This window comes from Schistosoma haematobium, chromosome ZW (assembly GCF_000699445.3).
Source record: "Schistosoma haematobium chromosome ZW, whole genome shotgun sequence".
NCBI classification, from domain to species: Eukaryota; Metazoa; Platyhelminthes; class Trematoda; order Strigeidida; family Schistosomatidae; genus Schistosoma; species Schistosoma haematobium.
The window spans coordinates 63,143,997-63,161,110 of NC_067195.1; the positions used below are offsets into that span (position 1 = coordinate 63,143,997).

The 17,114-nt window shown below is 31.4% G+C and overlaps 1 protein-coding gene across 1 annotated transcript; it reads right to left on the bottom strand.

Annotated features, from left to right (window-relative positions):
- Positions 1 to 3,030: 3,030 nt before the first annotated feature.
- MS3_00004114 (uncharacterized protein) lies at positions 3,031 to 7,505 on the bottom strand (the record flags this gene model as incomplete). Its single annotated transcript, XM_012941287.1, has 2 exons — positions 3,031 to 3,921; positions 7,449 to 7,505. 2 exons carry the CDS (start codon positions 7,503 to 7,505, stop codon positions 3,031 to 3,033), a joined length of 948 nt encoding a protein of 315 aa, XP_012796741.1.
- Between the last annotated feature and the right edge of the window lie 9,609 nt (positions 7,506 to 17,114).

Sequence of the window (17,114 nt, forward strand, 5' to 3'; positions counted from 1 at the left end):
ATCAGATAACTTAATTGAGGTAAGATAATATATAACAATAATGTTTATTACATCAAATATTCAATTTCACCCAAACCTTAAATTATAGCTTAGAAATGGAGTAAAATGTAACTTTCTTAACAGCGACATAAAAAACATTTCCGTCGTAGCTTTCCACGAATCCGCTTTATATGTTCAGAAGTAGTTGAATTTAACCAAGGAACAAGAACCACATTAACCTACTTAATGCATAATATTGTAATGTAATCGAAATAACAGCCGAACTTAGTGATTTATTTTAAATAAACTTACCAAATGATGCTTGAAAAATAACTGCTAATATTTATCGGGACGACTAGCATTTGTGAATCTACGAGTTATTGTCCAGTGTTAATACTAATTACATATATATATTTGCTGAACTTGGAGGGCGTTTCTTGACAAAGTTTACTTACAAATACGTGCTGGTTATATATAACGTAAAAGGTATGCCGACAACAGAAGTTAAGGTGATTTTTACTAGTTACACTAGAAACATCAACAAATAATGTTTACTTCACTTTGGTGTTTTAATACCATGCTTTTTGTTTTGCCGTCAATTTACAAAGGGGAGTAATGTTATGTCCCGATATGAATAATGAATGGTAACTTTCGGGATCCATTTATGGACTAATACTATGCCTACATTTTTATCGTATAATTGTTAAATAACTAAACTGTTCATATTCATGTCCCTCTTATTATAAGCTTTATTTTGACCTATGAGCTATTATCATACGATTTACCATTTTTGAATTATGCCATGTCTATTAATTACTACCTCCCCCATTCACAGCCACATTTGGCTAATTCTTGTACAAATGTTGTTTCATTTTATGGTATGCTGTGGTCTGTCTGGTTGGTATATAAACCCAGCATGCTTGAAATAAATGATTCATAATTCAGAGGCTGAGATTGGTGTTCTGGACTTAACTGGCTGGGTTAGGCAGGAAGCGAGACCGATAGGGACTCTAGACTGCTCGTACGGGTTTTATGCGTCATTGGTCCGATCGATAATTCACTGCTCTCTAATTTGCGGTATCATTACGTTATACATTAGCAAGGCACACAGGCCACAAGTACTACGTGATATCTCCATAAACTGTAACACATTGGTATTCATAAACACGAGGTATAGATTATCTTCCTAAACTAAGTATTAAGATTATGAAAATCGGGAGAGTAGTGAATAATTTAAGGTGCCACATAAAAACACTAGACCTAGACTTTGTACACGGAGACCCTTATCAGTAAGGTATATCTGTAACATCCAGGTTAAAATTTTTAAATGACTTGATCTGGTGTTCCCTACTTACACAGTAAAACACTGTCGGGAAACAGCTACTCAGATTGATAATACCATTTGAACAAAATTAACCGCACAATATCGTGAAAATATTTATTATCCAAAGGCTTATAAGCATAGAACATTTTTAATTCTGTTTATTGGGAGGATTATTTTTTGGCTAGTTGTATCTATAGTATTTAACCACTTAGTTCTAAATATGTTAAGTGTTTAATACACGATAAATCTTGAATGATAATTCTTTCTCTCATGAATTCTACTGCTGATAAATCTCGAACTCAGGCAAAATAGTCTTGTACTTTATAACTGTCATCGGTCATCCAACTGATGTTACATAGTAATAAAAATCACCATATACAAGTCAAGTTACTTTTCTCAATAAACAATTATGTGATTATGAATAGGTATAGCTTCTTTAGCTTAGTAATTCTATAAATCTTGGAAATGCTCAACCATTCATTGCTCATATGATTCATTTATCGTAAAGTGAAATTGTTATAGAAACAAAGTTAAAAATACCCAAATTTGCATTGGATGGAGCAGACATAATTACTCTGTTATTTATTATCAATTATTCATTAATAAAACAAATTGAATGAGATAATTTTCGCAAGACTAATTATGGAACAGATATAAGTACATGATGTAAAATTCTTAGTTTGTAGTAGCTTTGATATACAATTTAATAATTTAAATCTATAATTAACATAATTTTATATATGCACTGAAAAAGTTTCAGTTGAAATGATTCTACTCATGTTGGGAAAACAATTTTTATGGTGGAAAGTTAGTCAAAACTAGAAAGTTCTAGACAGATGTTTAGTTCTATTTTTTCCTTTCTCTAACTTGATGTATCTATAATTTATTTTAAAACAAAACATAGAAGTTACATGTTTTACAAACAGTGTTTTCTTTTCTAGCTTTACGGGAATTTCTATCAAGTTAAGTAACATCTTTAATGAACAATTCTGTATTGAGCATATGCTCTTAAAACATAATTTGAAATAAATGGTTTAATTTGTAAAGTGTTTTCACTGTTATAACTGTGATCAGTTTAAAGAACCATCTACAATGGTGAAGATTTATAGCTCAGGTGGATGATTTTGATGGAGTTTTGTTCTCTGAGCTGGATGATTTGGTCACGGAACTTTCATCGTTCTTCTGAACGACATCAGTACAAACGTCAGGTAGAAGTGAAGTGTTTGAATTTTTTCACATGTGGTTCACAGCTTGTCCTGTGGACCTCGATGAAAGCTTCACGACTAAATCATCCAGCTTAGAGAACAAAACTATCTACAATCTTCTGTTTTTGTATATTTATTCATTCATTTCAAAATTGAATAAATCTTTACAGAAATCTATTATAATTATTCTGTAAGCATAATAAAAGTGTTTCTTCACAATCAACCATCCTCTCCCTTACTAATAAATAAATCTTCCAATGAATGTTACATTAATTAATACAGAAAAAGAAGAAAAAGAGCAGAAGTTTTATAAAGCATGTATAATTCAAACGAGAAAGTATTTTGTGCAAAAGAAAATTAATTGATTTGCCCATACAAAGTGGTTTAGTGAGGTAGATTATTCTTTGGTATTTTTCAACGTTGATATTACAAATTAATCATCACAGTTAAATAAAGAGAAATATACATATCTGCTTGTAATTCTATTTGAAATTCTATTCAATATTCAGTTATTTAGTGAATTTATTTTAAAGGTATATTATGAATTATATAGTTATCGTTTTCTAAATTAGAATCTTGAGAATTATTCTGACTATTAACTGGTAATGTAAACAAATTGTTTAAGTCATCTGATTCAGAAATAATCGGTTCATTTTGTTTTAGTGAATTTTCTAAATTATAAACAAGATCGTTAGTAGTATTTATACTCATATAATTTGAATATAAAGTCATATTTGATTGTAAATTTTGAATAAAGTTTATCACTGCACTCCAGGAAGTTAGTAAGATATTGAACATTTGTATTTTATTGCAGATGGTACATGTACAATTTCCATTTAAAATAGTTGAATTAGTATTGAAAGATGACAATGCCACCGATTGTGGTGAACATACTTTTTGAGTTGGTGAATCATTAATTTGAGGAGATTCAGTTGTCAGTTGACTTACGGATTTGTCTGAATACAATAACAACTTACCATTTTTTGTTGGATCGTTCAGAGCAATTTTATCATGTATTAAAGTTTTATTTTTCGATTGAATCGATCTATGTGTTCGAATGTTACCATCTGTCAATGTTGAATTTAGCTTCTTTGAATGGGAAACTTTTCTAAATGTACGCTTGGATGTAACCAAATTTCGTTTTCTTGAACTATGTGATGAACTGCATGCAACGGAGAGTGGAAATAAATAGGAACCAGGGGAACTGTAATGACGTAATTTTGTATTACGTTTCTGTTTAAGCCAAGAGTAATTTGATGAGTAATTAGTGAAATAATTAAGACTGCTACTCAGCTTATGAGAAACTTCATTCAGAATTTGACGATATGGCAAGGGATTTATATTTTGTAAAATATTATTGCATGACTTTTGTAAACATTCTAAAGGACTTGGTTTGGAGAAAGGGGAAGAATCCTGTGATAAATTAGAAATTCATTTACTTGAAAGACGAATCAGTCAGCATATGTTACATAAAAAAGATAATGAAAAACGTAGGGAACAGGTTTTTGTTACAGTGGGTACAACTGAAAGTCCACCGGTTACTTCGTGACACTCACTTTCTGTTGGTGGTCATTTATTGAATGAGTAACTCAGTCATATTATATTGATTGAAAAACTTTTTGAAGATACATTCGGTCAGTTGGTTTTTTTGGATTAATTTCGTTAGTCAACTTTCAGCTTGACAACCTCAGTCAATCGAGCAAAGACAGTATAACAGTTTTCAACACAATTTAATGTCAATCTAACTACTACTGAATTTAAAGACAATATGGGTATCATCTTAATTATAGAGTGGATGGAATGTGGCTATCATCCATTCCATATTAACTGGTGTCGTAATATCTATATCCAGGCAATCTGCTCAGGATGCCCATATGCCAACTAAGACTGGTCAAAATATTGACAATGGGATAATCCAAGTCATTTTAAATTGAATGGTCTTCTTAAACTTTCACAATTACTCAAAACTGTACTGTCTTTTGGATCTATTCTAGCTTTCACGATTATTGATTACATTTCTGAATCAAAAGGTTCGATTTAACAAACTGATATTCTTCCTTTCAATTTTCTTCAACCATGAAGTAATTCCTTCGATGTAATATATATATATATATATATATATATATATATATATATATATATATTACTTTCAACCTGAAAAAAATTCAATGAATACCGGAAAGAACTGTTCTTCAGTTGCAGCCCATTTAGCTATTGTTAATTCAACTTATGGTAATAAAGTACTTATCATTAAAAATAAAGCGGGTTTTTAAATATTTTTGTTTAGAATGAAATTATTCACTTACATCATAAATCATGTAATTACAAGTGATACCGAGATTGGAGATATTTATGTATTATAATTTTCCAATCAGCATTAATTATAGTTCGTCTTTTATTACCATGTTTCACTTGAACTGACAACTTGAGCCAGTGAGATATTATTTCATTACCATGAGTACCATATGGGAATTGATTTTTTTAATTGATTTTGGTTCAGTAAGGCATCTTTTGATTTTTAAGTGACACTATGGTAATGTCTTAAACTAAAGGTTAAAGATATCATTCTAAATTTCATTGAAAAGTTAACATCATTGATATAAAACAACAAACTTATTACACAAGTGTCTGAATAAGCACTTACAAATATATTCAGTCACCATTTTTCGTTGTTGAAATAATACAATTTAGTTTGAGAATATCTTCTGTTACAACAGCTTAACTGTTTTGAAAAATGTACTGGAATGACTCTAATGGTAGGACTAATAATTTAATTGAAGAAACAATTTCTAAACCCTAAATGAATACTTATCAAATGATGGAACTACTGATCAATTTAGCCAGTTCATTTGAAAATCGAAAGTTATAGATGGATAGATAGAGTGTATGTAACCAAAATTTTAAGGTTTGTTAAAGAATGAATCATTATTTAAAGATGAAAATGACATTCATAAGGCAACTGATTATCCTTCATACTTATCTGTCATATCACTCTCAACGTTTAAACTAACATTACCATCCATTTAATCATAAGTTATCTTTGATGCTATCATAAAGAATCTCAAAGTAAATTAGAAATTATTTTAAAACAGTCGTATGCTTAAATCACTTGAAGATTATCCTCTCCATAATTCGACTCCAACCAGGGGATAATCGAAAACTAAGGAGGTTTGGATAGTTGTTTAAACCTGGTTTACGATTCTGAAATAGTTCACACTGACTACCTTCCCAAAGGCATAACTTATAACTTTCATTTTTTTAATGAGATGACTGAGTTCCAACTAATGAATCAAAACCCAGTGGATAACTCTTCGATAAAGTTACAATGATGCGCTACATCACTGTTGTTGAAATAGGTTTGTTAAAATGTTTAAACTCGGATGACTACTGCAAATATATGCTTGAATCAGGTTATAGATTTCATAAAAATTATAATTTTATGAATCCGAATAAATATGGGCAACGTTGAAACCGACAAATATTAATGTGACGATAGCTAGATAGAGCATTCTATCAAACATAATACAATCATATGAACTAAGTAATGTTAAAATGAGATGAGTTTCAAATAAATCATTCAAATGTATAAGAATAGAACAGGTTGAAAATGTGAACCATTGTATTCCCAATCGGTGGTTAACTGGAGGTCCTGAGTTCAATCACCAGAGCTATTATGAGTTTGTATTGTCAAGAGTTCTCATACTTGGGAAACCCAACTGTTAAATACTGTCTGATTTCCTGATAGTTTCTCAGTTGATGTTAATCCATGAAAAAACCATCTTCACATCAAAAATTGTTTCCACAAACTATTCAAGAAAATAGAAACTAAATCAGGTAGATTTCACTTATAAGTATATGGTAGGGAGTCTAGTTGAGAATAATATTGACTAATGGGCTCTGAAACTGGTCGGAATTATGTAAGAAATTGAACTTGCTTCTTTTGAATAGAGTTTCGAATTTCAACCCCTATAACTTTTGCTTCTTTCATTTGGAGGACTCTACACCTAACTATTCTAATCAATCACTAATAATGTATAAGACCATTTTTAACAACTGATTGTCGTTGGCTTTATGGGCAGTTTGAAATAAATGGGCTAAGATCGAGGTGTTTACGGTCTTAACTTCATATTTTTTCAATTATACTGGAAATAAATAAATTTTCATTAGGAAGAGTATAATACACTGCTAGGTTTTATCCAAGTCTTTTAACATATCAATGATTATTTAGGTAATTGTGTCATATACATGAGTATTAGTTGGTATTCTGTGAAGTACAGATAAGCTATGTCAATTTAATAACGGTGGTAGTAACAAAAATAGTAATGAAAATGTTCCATAGAAGAATATTAAGAACGGTACAATTGTTTGAAGTTAAGAGGAGCTTCATTGAATTTTCGTAAAAGTCAATCATTTTACAATGCCAGTCCTTATGGTTCAGATACATTTATCCTGATTCTCTTCATAAAATATATAATTTGTTGTTTTAGTCTAATATTTGTTCTTGTTTCGGTCTCATCACTTTATATTTAGCGTAAGCAGGTAAAATTCACCACTGGTGAACAGTGACACTTTTACATAAGATACAAATCGACTATTTTATTAAACAAAATGATAGAATTGAATTCAAGTTATCAGTAGTTTTGAAGTAATGTATAGTCTAAACTAATATTTAATATCTGCAATAAAGATGAAGCATAGAAATACACTATTGATACATATAAATAATTCAACTTTCTTGACAACTTGACAAAATTGATCCATCATATCAATGAAATCATACAATCTGTGATTCTATGCAACAACTGATTAATTTAGTATAGGGTTGTGGAGATTGTTGAATTTTAATTGAGATCATGAATTGATCGATGTTTTAGGTCTAACATCACTTCATGATCTCAATTGGTAAAATGATAAGAAAAAAGAATAATTAAAATACTTACTGCATTATAATTGAATGGATTCAAATATTCTTTATTATTGTGTTCAAGATTATTCATTGAATAGATTTGATTTAGTAGAAATTTACGATAATTTTGTATGTCCACAATCTATTTACTTGTGTGAATGTGTTAATTTTGAACTTTTATATCAGATACAATTCATGATATAAACATATTATAGAATAGACGAATTTCAGGTTATATACATATATATAGGTAATAAATTACACTGATATATGAAACTGGAATAGACTGTTATCACTAATTCATTTCAATGAAATAAAGTTTGTGTTGTGTATGTGTTTATAAATTTGCATGTAAATTTACCCATTCTACAGACTCTTTAATACTATAAGCTTATTTCAAGGTTAAATGATGAATAGGGAGAGAGAAAAACAGGTTTTTCTATCTCTAAACCAGTCACTGTAACATTTACAACGGTTATGAATCTTATTGGTTTATTGAAGAAAATGAATTTTAGGGTGTATAAACAATTCATTGTTACATATTATAAGATGTTGTGGAGATTGATGAATATCACAGTTAGCACTATGGAATGGTGTTAGTTAAGCAAATAGTAAAAACTCGACAACTTGTTCGTCCTAGTAAGGAACTATTTAGCAGTGTTCACTCACTCGTCGTCAGGTGTGATTTGCTTGGTACTCATTGGTTTGTGCTTGAGGGTTTCGCTTTCTCGCTTGTTGATGTTGAGGCCTACTTCTGTGGAAGCTACTGCTATCATATCAGCCCTCGTCTGAACTGGTTACTATGTAGGATAACAAGGATAAGTCGTCCGCAAAGTTAAAATCATTCAGTTGTTTCCAAGGTGTTTACTGTATTTTGTGCTTTTCTGAGATGGGGATGTCTTCATAATCCAGTCAAAAACCTGAAGAAGAAGAAGAAGAAGAAAAGGCGAGGATACACAGTTTTATTTGATACGAATCTCTACTTGGATGGATACGTGTGCTACCATTCATGGATGACTCCTCAGTTTAGTTCATCATAGGAGTTCTGCACGATGATGACGATCTCATCTGGTACTCTATAGTGTTGGATTCTATTCCACAAGGTCCTCTTATCCATTTTGTCAAATGCTTCCTCATAAACAAAGAAGTTGACACATATCGACGAGTTTCATTTAACTGATCATTCAAAACTAATCATTACTGTCACCACTTGCCTGGTACATGATCGGTCGTTACGTAAACCCAGATTCTTAATCTCGCTTCAACGATACCGTTGAAAACTCCTCCTGGTACTGATAGCTACAGAAAGGTTTGTGTGTGTTGCTTCGATGTCCGATGGGTTTAGTGGGGTTCGTCTATTCAAGAGTTCTTCAATGTGCTCAACCCACCTGTTCCACTGTTCTTCAGTCTCAGTGATTGGTTTGCCTACTTTGACCTTGACAGGTCTTTTTGATTTACAATATTTTCCTGCTAGTTTCGTCGTTGTGTCGTATAGTTGTTTGATATTTCCTTCTGTTGCAGCTTTTTCCACGTATTTCTGCCTGTCAGCTCTAACTCTTACCTTCACTTGCTTGTTCGCTTCAGTGCAATCGGTGTGTGCCTTAACTTTCTCCATTTTTGTTCGGTTGTTGTTAATCTCTATCTTCTTACTCTCCTTTTCTTGAATCTTGTCTAAACTGTCTACAAAAATTCATTCGTTATTCTGCTTTTTGAACTTGTTGCTGAGACTTGTGTTGAACTCAGTGGCTTTTTTAGTATCCTATTTCAAGGTAGTCTTAATTCAGGTAGGAATTTCTTATACACGAAGTTAATCCAGTCTAGTGCGAGGTACAAAGTTATAGATTACTCTATATCGGATCGCACAAAACTAGCATAGTTAGGGATATAAACAATTGGATTACGACTCCAAAGTGAAAATGTGATAAGCTCACTGTGTGATCAATAAGTCTAAGAAACAGTACTACTTGGGCTTGTAGGTAAGCACTACCGAGGATTTGCATATTAGGACAAAATAACTTTCTAGTACTCCTGATTATCAGTGATTCTCCAATCAGTGTCAGATTGTGTTGAATACTATTTTCAGCACTATCAAAGTTTATAATTTACGTTTGATCTTATCTGATAGTATTCTTGTGGACTAGAAGTAAATGCAGTATCTTGAGAATTGATGTTGATTAAATAACCTGATTTCACATTACTCAGTAGTTTAGGGAGCAATGTTACATCTGAGCATTTTTGTTACTATTAAAATTTGTAAAAAGAGACTTGCACTTCTTCAGTCAGTTCATTGTTATCAGGAGTGACCTTCTAATTGAATTTGACCATTAAAGCTTTAAAAATTTTCTCTACACTAACCACTTCTTTATTCATATCTCATTATTTCAGTCCTTTAGAAATAAATTTCTACGCTCAAGTGTAACCACGGTAGTACACATTTGTTTATCCTCTAAATTTCCTTTATTTATTCAGAATTATATAAATATTTTAAATAACAAACTATTTACAGTTATTGTTCATTTGTTAAGCTTTATTCATACAATTTGTGGTTTATTGACAGATCAACACAATAAGATTAGTCATCAATCCATAACAAATGTTGACCTTAAATACTACTACTACAACCACTACTACTACTACTACTACTAATAATAATAATAGTAATAATAATAATAATAATAATAATAATAATAATAGTCGTAAGGATTTTATCAATAGTGACGAAGCCTTAGAAAACATAAGGATCAGACTAAACGTGCAAGATATACTCATTCATTCTTTTTATGCAAATGCTCTTTGATATATTATATTGTTAAACTTTTCTTTGTGTACCCAAGTAATGTACTGTCCTTGACAAAATATATGATTCGTTGTTATATATTCAATCGATTATCGGCAGAACCGTAAATTTCGTTGGCGATAATATTTCTTGTAGTGAAAAGATTAAGTAATTGAGTCATCCATATTGATTGTGATGATTTTACTCTTACCACAATAGTTGATCAGAGACTGATAAGTTGAGAGTATTAGGCAATTTCATATTATTCTCTTACTCATTATAACATGTCATGACGTTAGTTTTATTCAGTAACATTTTAACATTGCTTTTAACCTCAGTGTAACACTTTAGTCAGTACGATACTGAGTTTATATTTTTCCAATGTAACATTGTCTTAGGTCAGTATGTCTCATATTAATTCAGTGTAACTTTTGTCCAATATGACAAGTGAAAAATTGCTCCCAATGTGATGATTATATTACCTATGTTGGTCTGTATGAACTTTGTATGTCTTACTGTAACCCCGTGTATCATTTATATGATGCTTAAGTAAAATCAGTATAATAGGAGTCGTTAAGGTACTGTTTACTAAGCAATGAGTACCATTTACCTAAAGTTTACTCAACAGATAACCATTAATGAACACTAAATAAGTCTATAAAAATCAGTGATACGGTTTTAAACTTTTTTTATGTGAAATAGATTTGCATTTGCCTATCTTCTTTCGTCACTCGGATTTGTTGTATGTTGTGTTTCGATAGAAAAATATGTTGCAAATGGTCAGAAGGGTATGACCACTAAAACAACATGAGTTACATTCAAATCACTAGTTATCTTCATCTACTTAGGAAATCTGAATAAAACGAATAAAAATCCATCACCAGAAGCCCATTTTCGAAATAGAACCATTTCTGAAATGTTTTCGTGTCCATATTACTTACCTACTTACTTACTTACGCCTGTTACCCCTCCTCGAGAAACATAGGCCGCTCACGACCATTCTTCATCTGTCTTGGACAATCCTTTCTAGTATCTATTAATCCTTTTCATGTCTGCTTCCAATTTTTGGAGACGTGTGTTCTTTGAACCTTCACTTTTCCGTTCCTCTTCAGGATTACAAGTTAGCGCTTACCTCATAATGCAGTTTGATGATTTCCGAAATGTATGTTTTATCCACTTTCAACGAATTTTCCTAATTGCCTCTTCAGATGAAAGCTGGATCGTTCTCTCCCACAATAGGCTGTTGTTGATTATATCTAGTCAACGGACATTGGGTGTCTTACATAGACAGTTGCTTATAAATATTTGTACTCGTTTAATGATGATCTTGGTAGTTCTCAAAGTTTCAGCTCCATATAGTAGAACTGTCTTGACATTCTTATTGAAGATTGTGACTTTGATATTAATTGACAGTTGTTTTGAGTTTCATATGTTCTTCGACTGTAGGAATGCGGCCATTGCTTTACCAATCCTTACCTTTACGTCTGTATCAGATCCTTCTTGTTCATTGATTATGCTACCCAAATAAGTTAAACTTCCCACCTCTTCCAGAGCTTCCCTATCAAGTGTGACTGGTTTGGTGCTTCACGTGATGTATTTGAAGATACTGCTACCTCCTTTGTGTATGTTGAGGCCTACTGATATATAGGCTTCTAGCAGACTGGTTGTCTTCATCTGCATTTGTTGATGTGTATGGGATAGAAGGACTAAGTCCTCTGTGAAGTTCGAATCATCTAGTTGCATGTAACCTGACCATTATATTCCGTGCTTCCCGTCAGATATCGAGGTCTTCATAATTCAATAGATCACCAGAAGAGCGAAAAAGGGAGAGAGTAAGCAGCCTTGTCTGACTCCTGTCCTTACTTAGAATGCGTTTGTCAGTTGTCCTCCATGCATGATTTTGCACTGTAGTCTATCATTGTTTCAAAAATATCCTAACTTTAACCTACAAAACAAGTCCATTGATTATAAATAAATAACATATTTGTAATATCCGAATGAGTAGAAAATTAGATTTTCTGACGTTTCGTGACTTAGTGTAAGTCACTTCATCAGAGAATAAATAACCAAATTAAAACTAATCCAAGTTTAAGTAGTACAACGGAACAATAAGAATAATATTTGATCCTAAGTGCGAAGTGCCTCTGGGTGGGTACGAACTACCAACTTTTCGGTTAACAGCCGAATGCGCTAACCGGTTGAGGTTGGATCAAATATTATTCTTATTGTTCCGTTGTACTATTTAAACTTGGATTAATTTTAATTTGGTTATTTATTCTCTGATGAAGTGACTTACGCTAAGTCACGAAACGTTAGAAAATCTAATTTTCTACTTATTGGGATATTACAAATATACTATTTATTTATATCAATCTACCCAATGCTCAATTTATTCGAAATTATCAAATCAAACCTTGGTAATGATACATACAAAGTCCATTGATTATTTATTGTTGACAGTTCAAGATCTAAGTCAATAACAAATTTTCAGATTTCTGTCAAATGTTATGAGGCTTTTTTTCTTTTCCTACTGTTAACATATCCTATCTTAAGGGAAAACGAAAACATTATATCTATTTCCTAATCAAAGATTTAATTGTTTTAATAACAAGATAACATGAAAACCGCCATTTACCTTTTGTTCTTTATTTAAATAATTAAAACAATAAAGTCTTAATTTACTAATTACACTTCATTTCTCTATTATTCAATGTCAAATGTTTAAATAGATAGGAAATTGTTTTGTTTTTTTTAATGAGTAAGAATAATAATGATTAAAACAAACAAAATAAAAGGTAACAATAAATGAAATAAGAGAATTATTATCTGTTTGACAAGTTTTGTATTTATTAGATAATTGACTTAACAAAGAAATTAAATAACAAAAGTTTTGATGATGAAAAAGAAAAAAAAGAAAGAAACAAAACAAAAATAGTGACCTTTTTTTCTCAACCGCCACAATTTTGTCATTAGAACTAATTCACAATAGAAAGTGAATAAAACTATACAGATTTTTTTTTCTAATTGGTTATTTAATACTCTAAAACAATAGTATATGATAATAGAAAAAAAAACATCCGAATATGTTCATTATTTAAAGGCTTCATCGATTATACGAACATTATTCACAGGTTAGTTACTGGGGCTTAAGTGATGTTATATGGTATAACTGTTGGTGATAGTTGAATGATGTTAATCATGTTGCAATGTGATGATCCAGTCTAAGTGACTAGATATCTTGATGTACACTTACTGTTTCAGACTTACAATACATGTCAATGTTACAACTAATTGACCACTAAATGATAATTAGTATAATATATTTTTAGCCCTTCTTAGTATTGATCGAATACCATCGATCGAATTGCAGTGTGTCCACTAGTCTAAGTGACTCGACATCACGTGCACTATGTTGGGATGTAAGGTGGTGGTTGGAAGTAGTCGATAGGAAATCCTTGACATAGACATTTTGTTGCTTGGCACTTATTAGCAAGTTATACCTGTAAACTTAAGGGTACTAATGTGCCCTGATAAATTTTTAGTGACTCTATTTAAATCGATTTATGATTGTCATAGATTATATACATGCCGCCAATACTCGTAAATAATCATCGACTTAATTCGCGTTAGTGAATAATGGGATTAAAATAAGTCAAATACGAGAATGAAGTTTTGAGTACGTATATTTTGTGTAATCGTTGATCAGAACAGACAATCAGAGATGGAGTGAAGGAAGCGAAGAGGAGAGAGCGAAGTGAAACGGTTTGGAGAAGACATGTTAGCCAACTCAGTTCAACCAAGCGTGACTCAATTTTGTAGTCAGACAAAAATAAGCTACAGACATGCGATAAGTAAGGTAAGAAATGCACACATATGCACTCACCTAACAAACAGTCATGGTTGACAGGCGAATAAGTGACAAGATAAAACTGTGCCTTAAGATGAATGAATAGATTGGTCTGTCTAGAAGTTAGAATAACCTATATGGGCTTGATATAGTACCAGCCACTACAGATTCAACCCAATATCATCCGGCTTCAAAGTCAGCAATGTTACCGCCATGCTATCCTGGCAACAACTGAAATGATGCTCGTTTATTGAACTCAGTCACACTTCCTTTCGGTATTACATACACAAGAGGTTTAGTCGATATCCATGTATGAATAAGTTTGGTGAATTTCAGCATCTTCATGAAATTTTTAGGGACAAGATCACTTGGATAATAGTTTAATTTACCAACTACTTCAGTGTGAATGGGTGCTTTGCATTAAAGTTATTAACTGAAACCTACTGTTCACTGATATAGAGTAAGTTTTACAATTTGAAGACTTGCACGTAAATTGTTCGTTGTATCGGATCAACTTATATTTGTAAATAGGCGTTTCATGGCCGAACTTCAGTAAGTCTAAATTCATACCCCAAACGACAGATATAAATCAAGAGTTGTCATTTTTACCCATTATGATAAATAAAAAATCCCGATTACACTCATGATTAAAAAGTTGTACATGAGTGCATTTCATTTATAATGTTAACGATAATTACGTAAATAATTATTTGTTTCGTCAATTAGTGATGTGTTGTAGTGTGATATGCGCTACTGATGGCGACAGGTATAAGTAGTATGTATCATCAACCGAAAGTAAAATGCCTTGCGGCAGAAGGTTGAGAAGATCTAAGGAAAGTGAACAAGAACAAAGAATGATAGGTGTGGAAACAAAGGAACAATCAAGTCTGAGACAATTAACTGACATTTTTCAAATGAAGTATTTATTGTATGGTTCTCAGATTTTACCAAGGGATTCTTTAATTTTGTGTTGATATACATTTGGTTATCCTCACTAGTGTTCTCGTTAACTACAGTATGTCTTTGTCTTCAAAGAAAATTAAATCTTCTGTACATTCATTCAATGTAGTATTTGTGTTCCTCCTTAAAAAACCTTCATCCTACCTTTGCAATCGTATTTTACACTTTAAAAGAGTAAAGTGATACTGATTATTTAACTCTAGTTCTATTTCACCCATTCATTTTTTTTTCTTCACTTTTCATCTTGGTGAAAATTTTTCGATACTTCACCAAAAATGTGTTATAGTAACTATTCGTTCTACCTAAAATTTTAACGATTTCCTGAACACCATTTCTTTTCACATTCGTTACTAGGCTCTCTTGTTATTACAATTTAATCAATGAAATTGAAATAAAATATAGTTAGTTAATCATGCGTAATAACAACCTTTTATTTGAGAGAAAATAGTAACTTGATTATTTTCAGTTAAGCATCTAAGGACATATATACTTTCGAAAGTTTCTTTATTAGTGAACTGTGATTGGGAAGGGGGGCGGACTACACCGAATGGAAGACGATCAAGGAAAACTGACTTTCTTATTGGGTTTAAGTGTGTGGATGCAATTATGTTACCTACTATTTCATATAAAAAGTAATTATTAGAACCAGATGTTCAAAGACAATGTATTAAAAATCGTATTACTATTAATAAAACAAATAATGGATTACACATCAAATCCCATTACATTTCAAGTATCATATTTAGGATGCATTAACCGTGATTATTGACTGATCATAAAATAATTTATATGAAGTTTCGACAAAATTTAACTGAACAGTTTCACAAAAGATTGACGCAAAATATAAAGAAGACAGTCAAAAAAAAATTACAGCTTTCGAAATCTCATCGACTGAAATTAAATAATTCCAACGAGACGTCAAGTAAGTTGATGAATTTATCTACAGTTCGGTGAATTAGTTCCATCAAGACGTATGATAGAAAATATGATTTCAAAATTATGTAAAATGTTTTAAAAGAATAACTACGATCTTTTTTACAGAACGATCTATTAGACGCAGTTAGATAAAAGTTGCACTAAGTTTAAACAAAGGGTAGTTGTGAAATAATATAAACGGATAATGATATTTTGTTCAATTATCTTTTGAAATTCCATCATATCTTCTATCCTTCATAGACTGTTGACAGTCATTTAGTCTCATGATTTCAGTTTGAACAGTTGGTTATAATAGGCCTTGATTTTGAATGCAGTACAAGTTGACAACAGGTTGAAGATTCAATTTATTAATGAGTATGTAACAACATGATAATTTATTATACAGCTACAAATTATTAACATGGAAAATTAAATATACGCAACAAGCAAAGTTTAAAATGATCTTTGTAAATATTTCATTTAATGAATAAAATTTTTGATTTCAAAGATTGAGCAAAGTGATGTATGTCACTCTGATGAATTTTCATCCAAATGACCTGGAAACATATTTATACAATTTTATGACTATAATGATCGGTTTTAGTTTATTCCACACAAAATGAACATTATATGCTTGTTATTCATCACACACATAATCCATTCATAATGCATTCAAACATAAACTGAAATCATTATCTGTTGTAATTATAACAGTAACATTTATTAGTAACATCATTAGCGTCAAATAATTCTCTCCAGTTCACAAATCCAGACGAAATTCATAAAACAGATCACACTCATAACAACATACACACGCACACAAATACAACAATAGTCGAAAACATATTCTCATTGGAATTTATTAGTCTGTTTTCATACAGAAAATGAAGAGAAATCAACACATTGTTTCACCACATTATTTCTCAACCAACATTTCCATACATACATTCACTCACTCAATCACACGCTCACCCACCCACTCACTCAACCACACACACACTTACTTAGTCATCCAAGCATCCACCCGCGATTATTCCATTCATATCACTAAGGTGTAATGTGGAGTAATGTACAGGTTTTGGAATATCTCATGTGTTATGAAACAATCGGTAATTAGTGAGTGACACGTCATCCAATGAAATAAGCATTGATTTCCCTCACTTTCTACGAATTTCCTAATATCATATTATTTTATATTATAT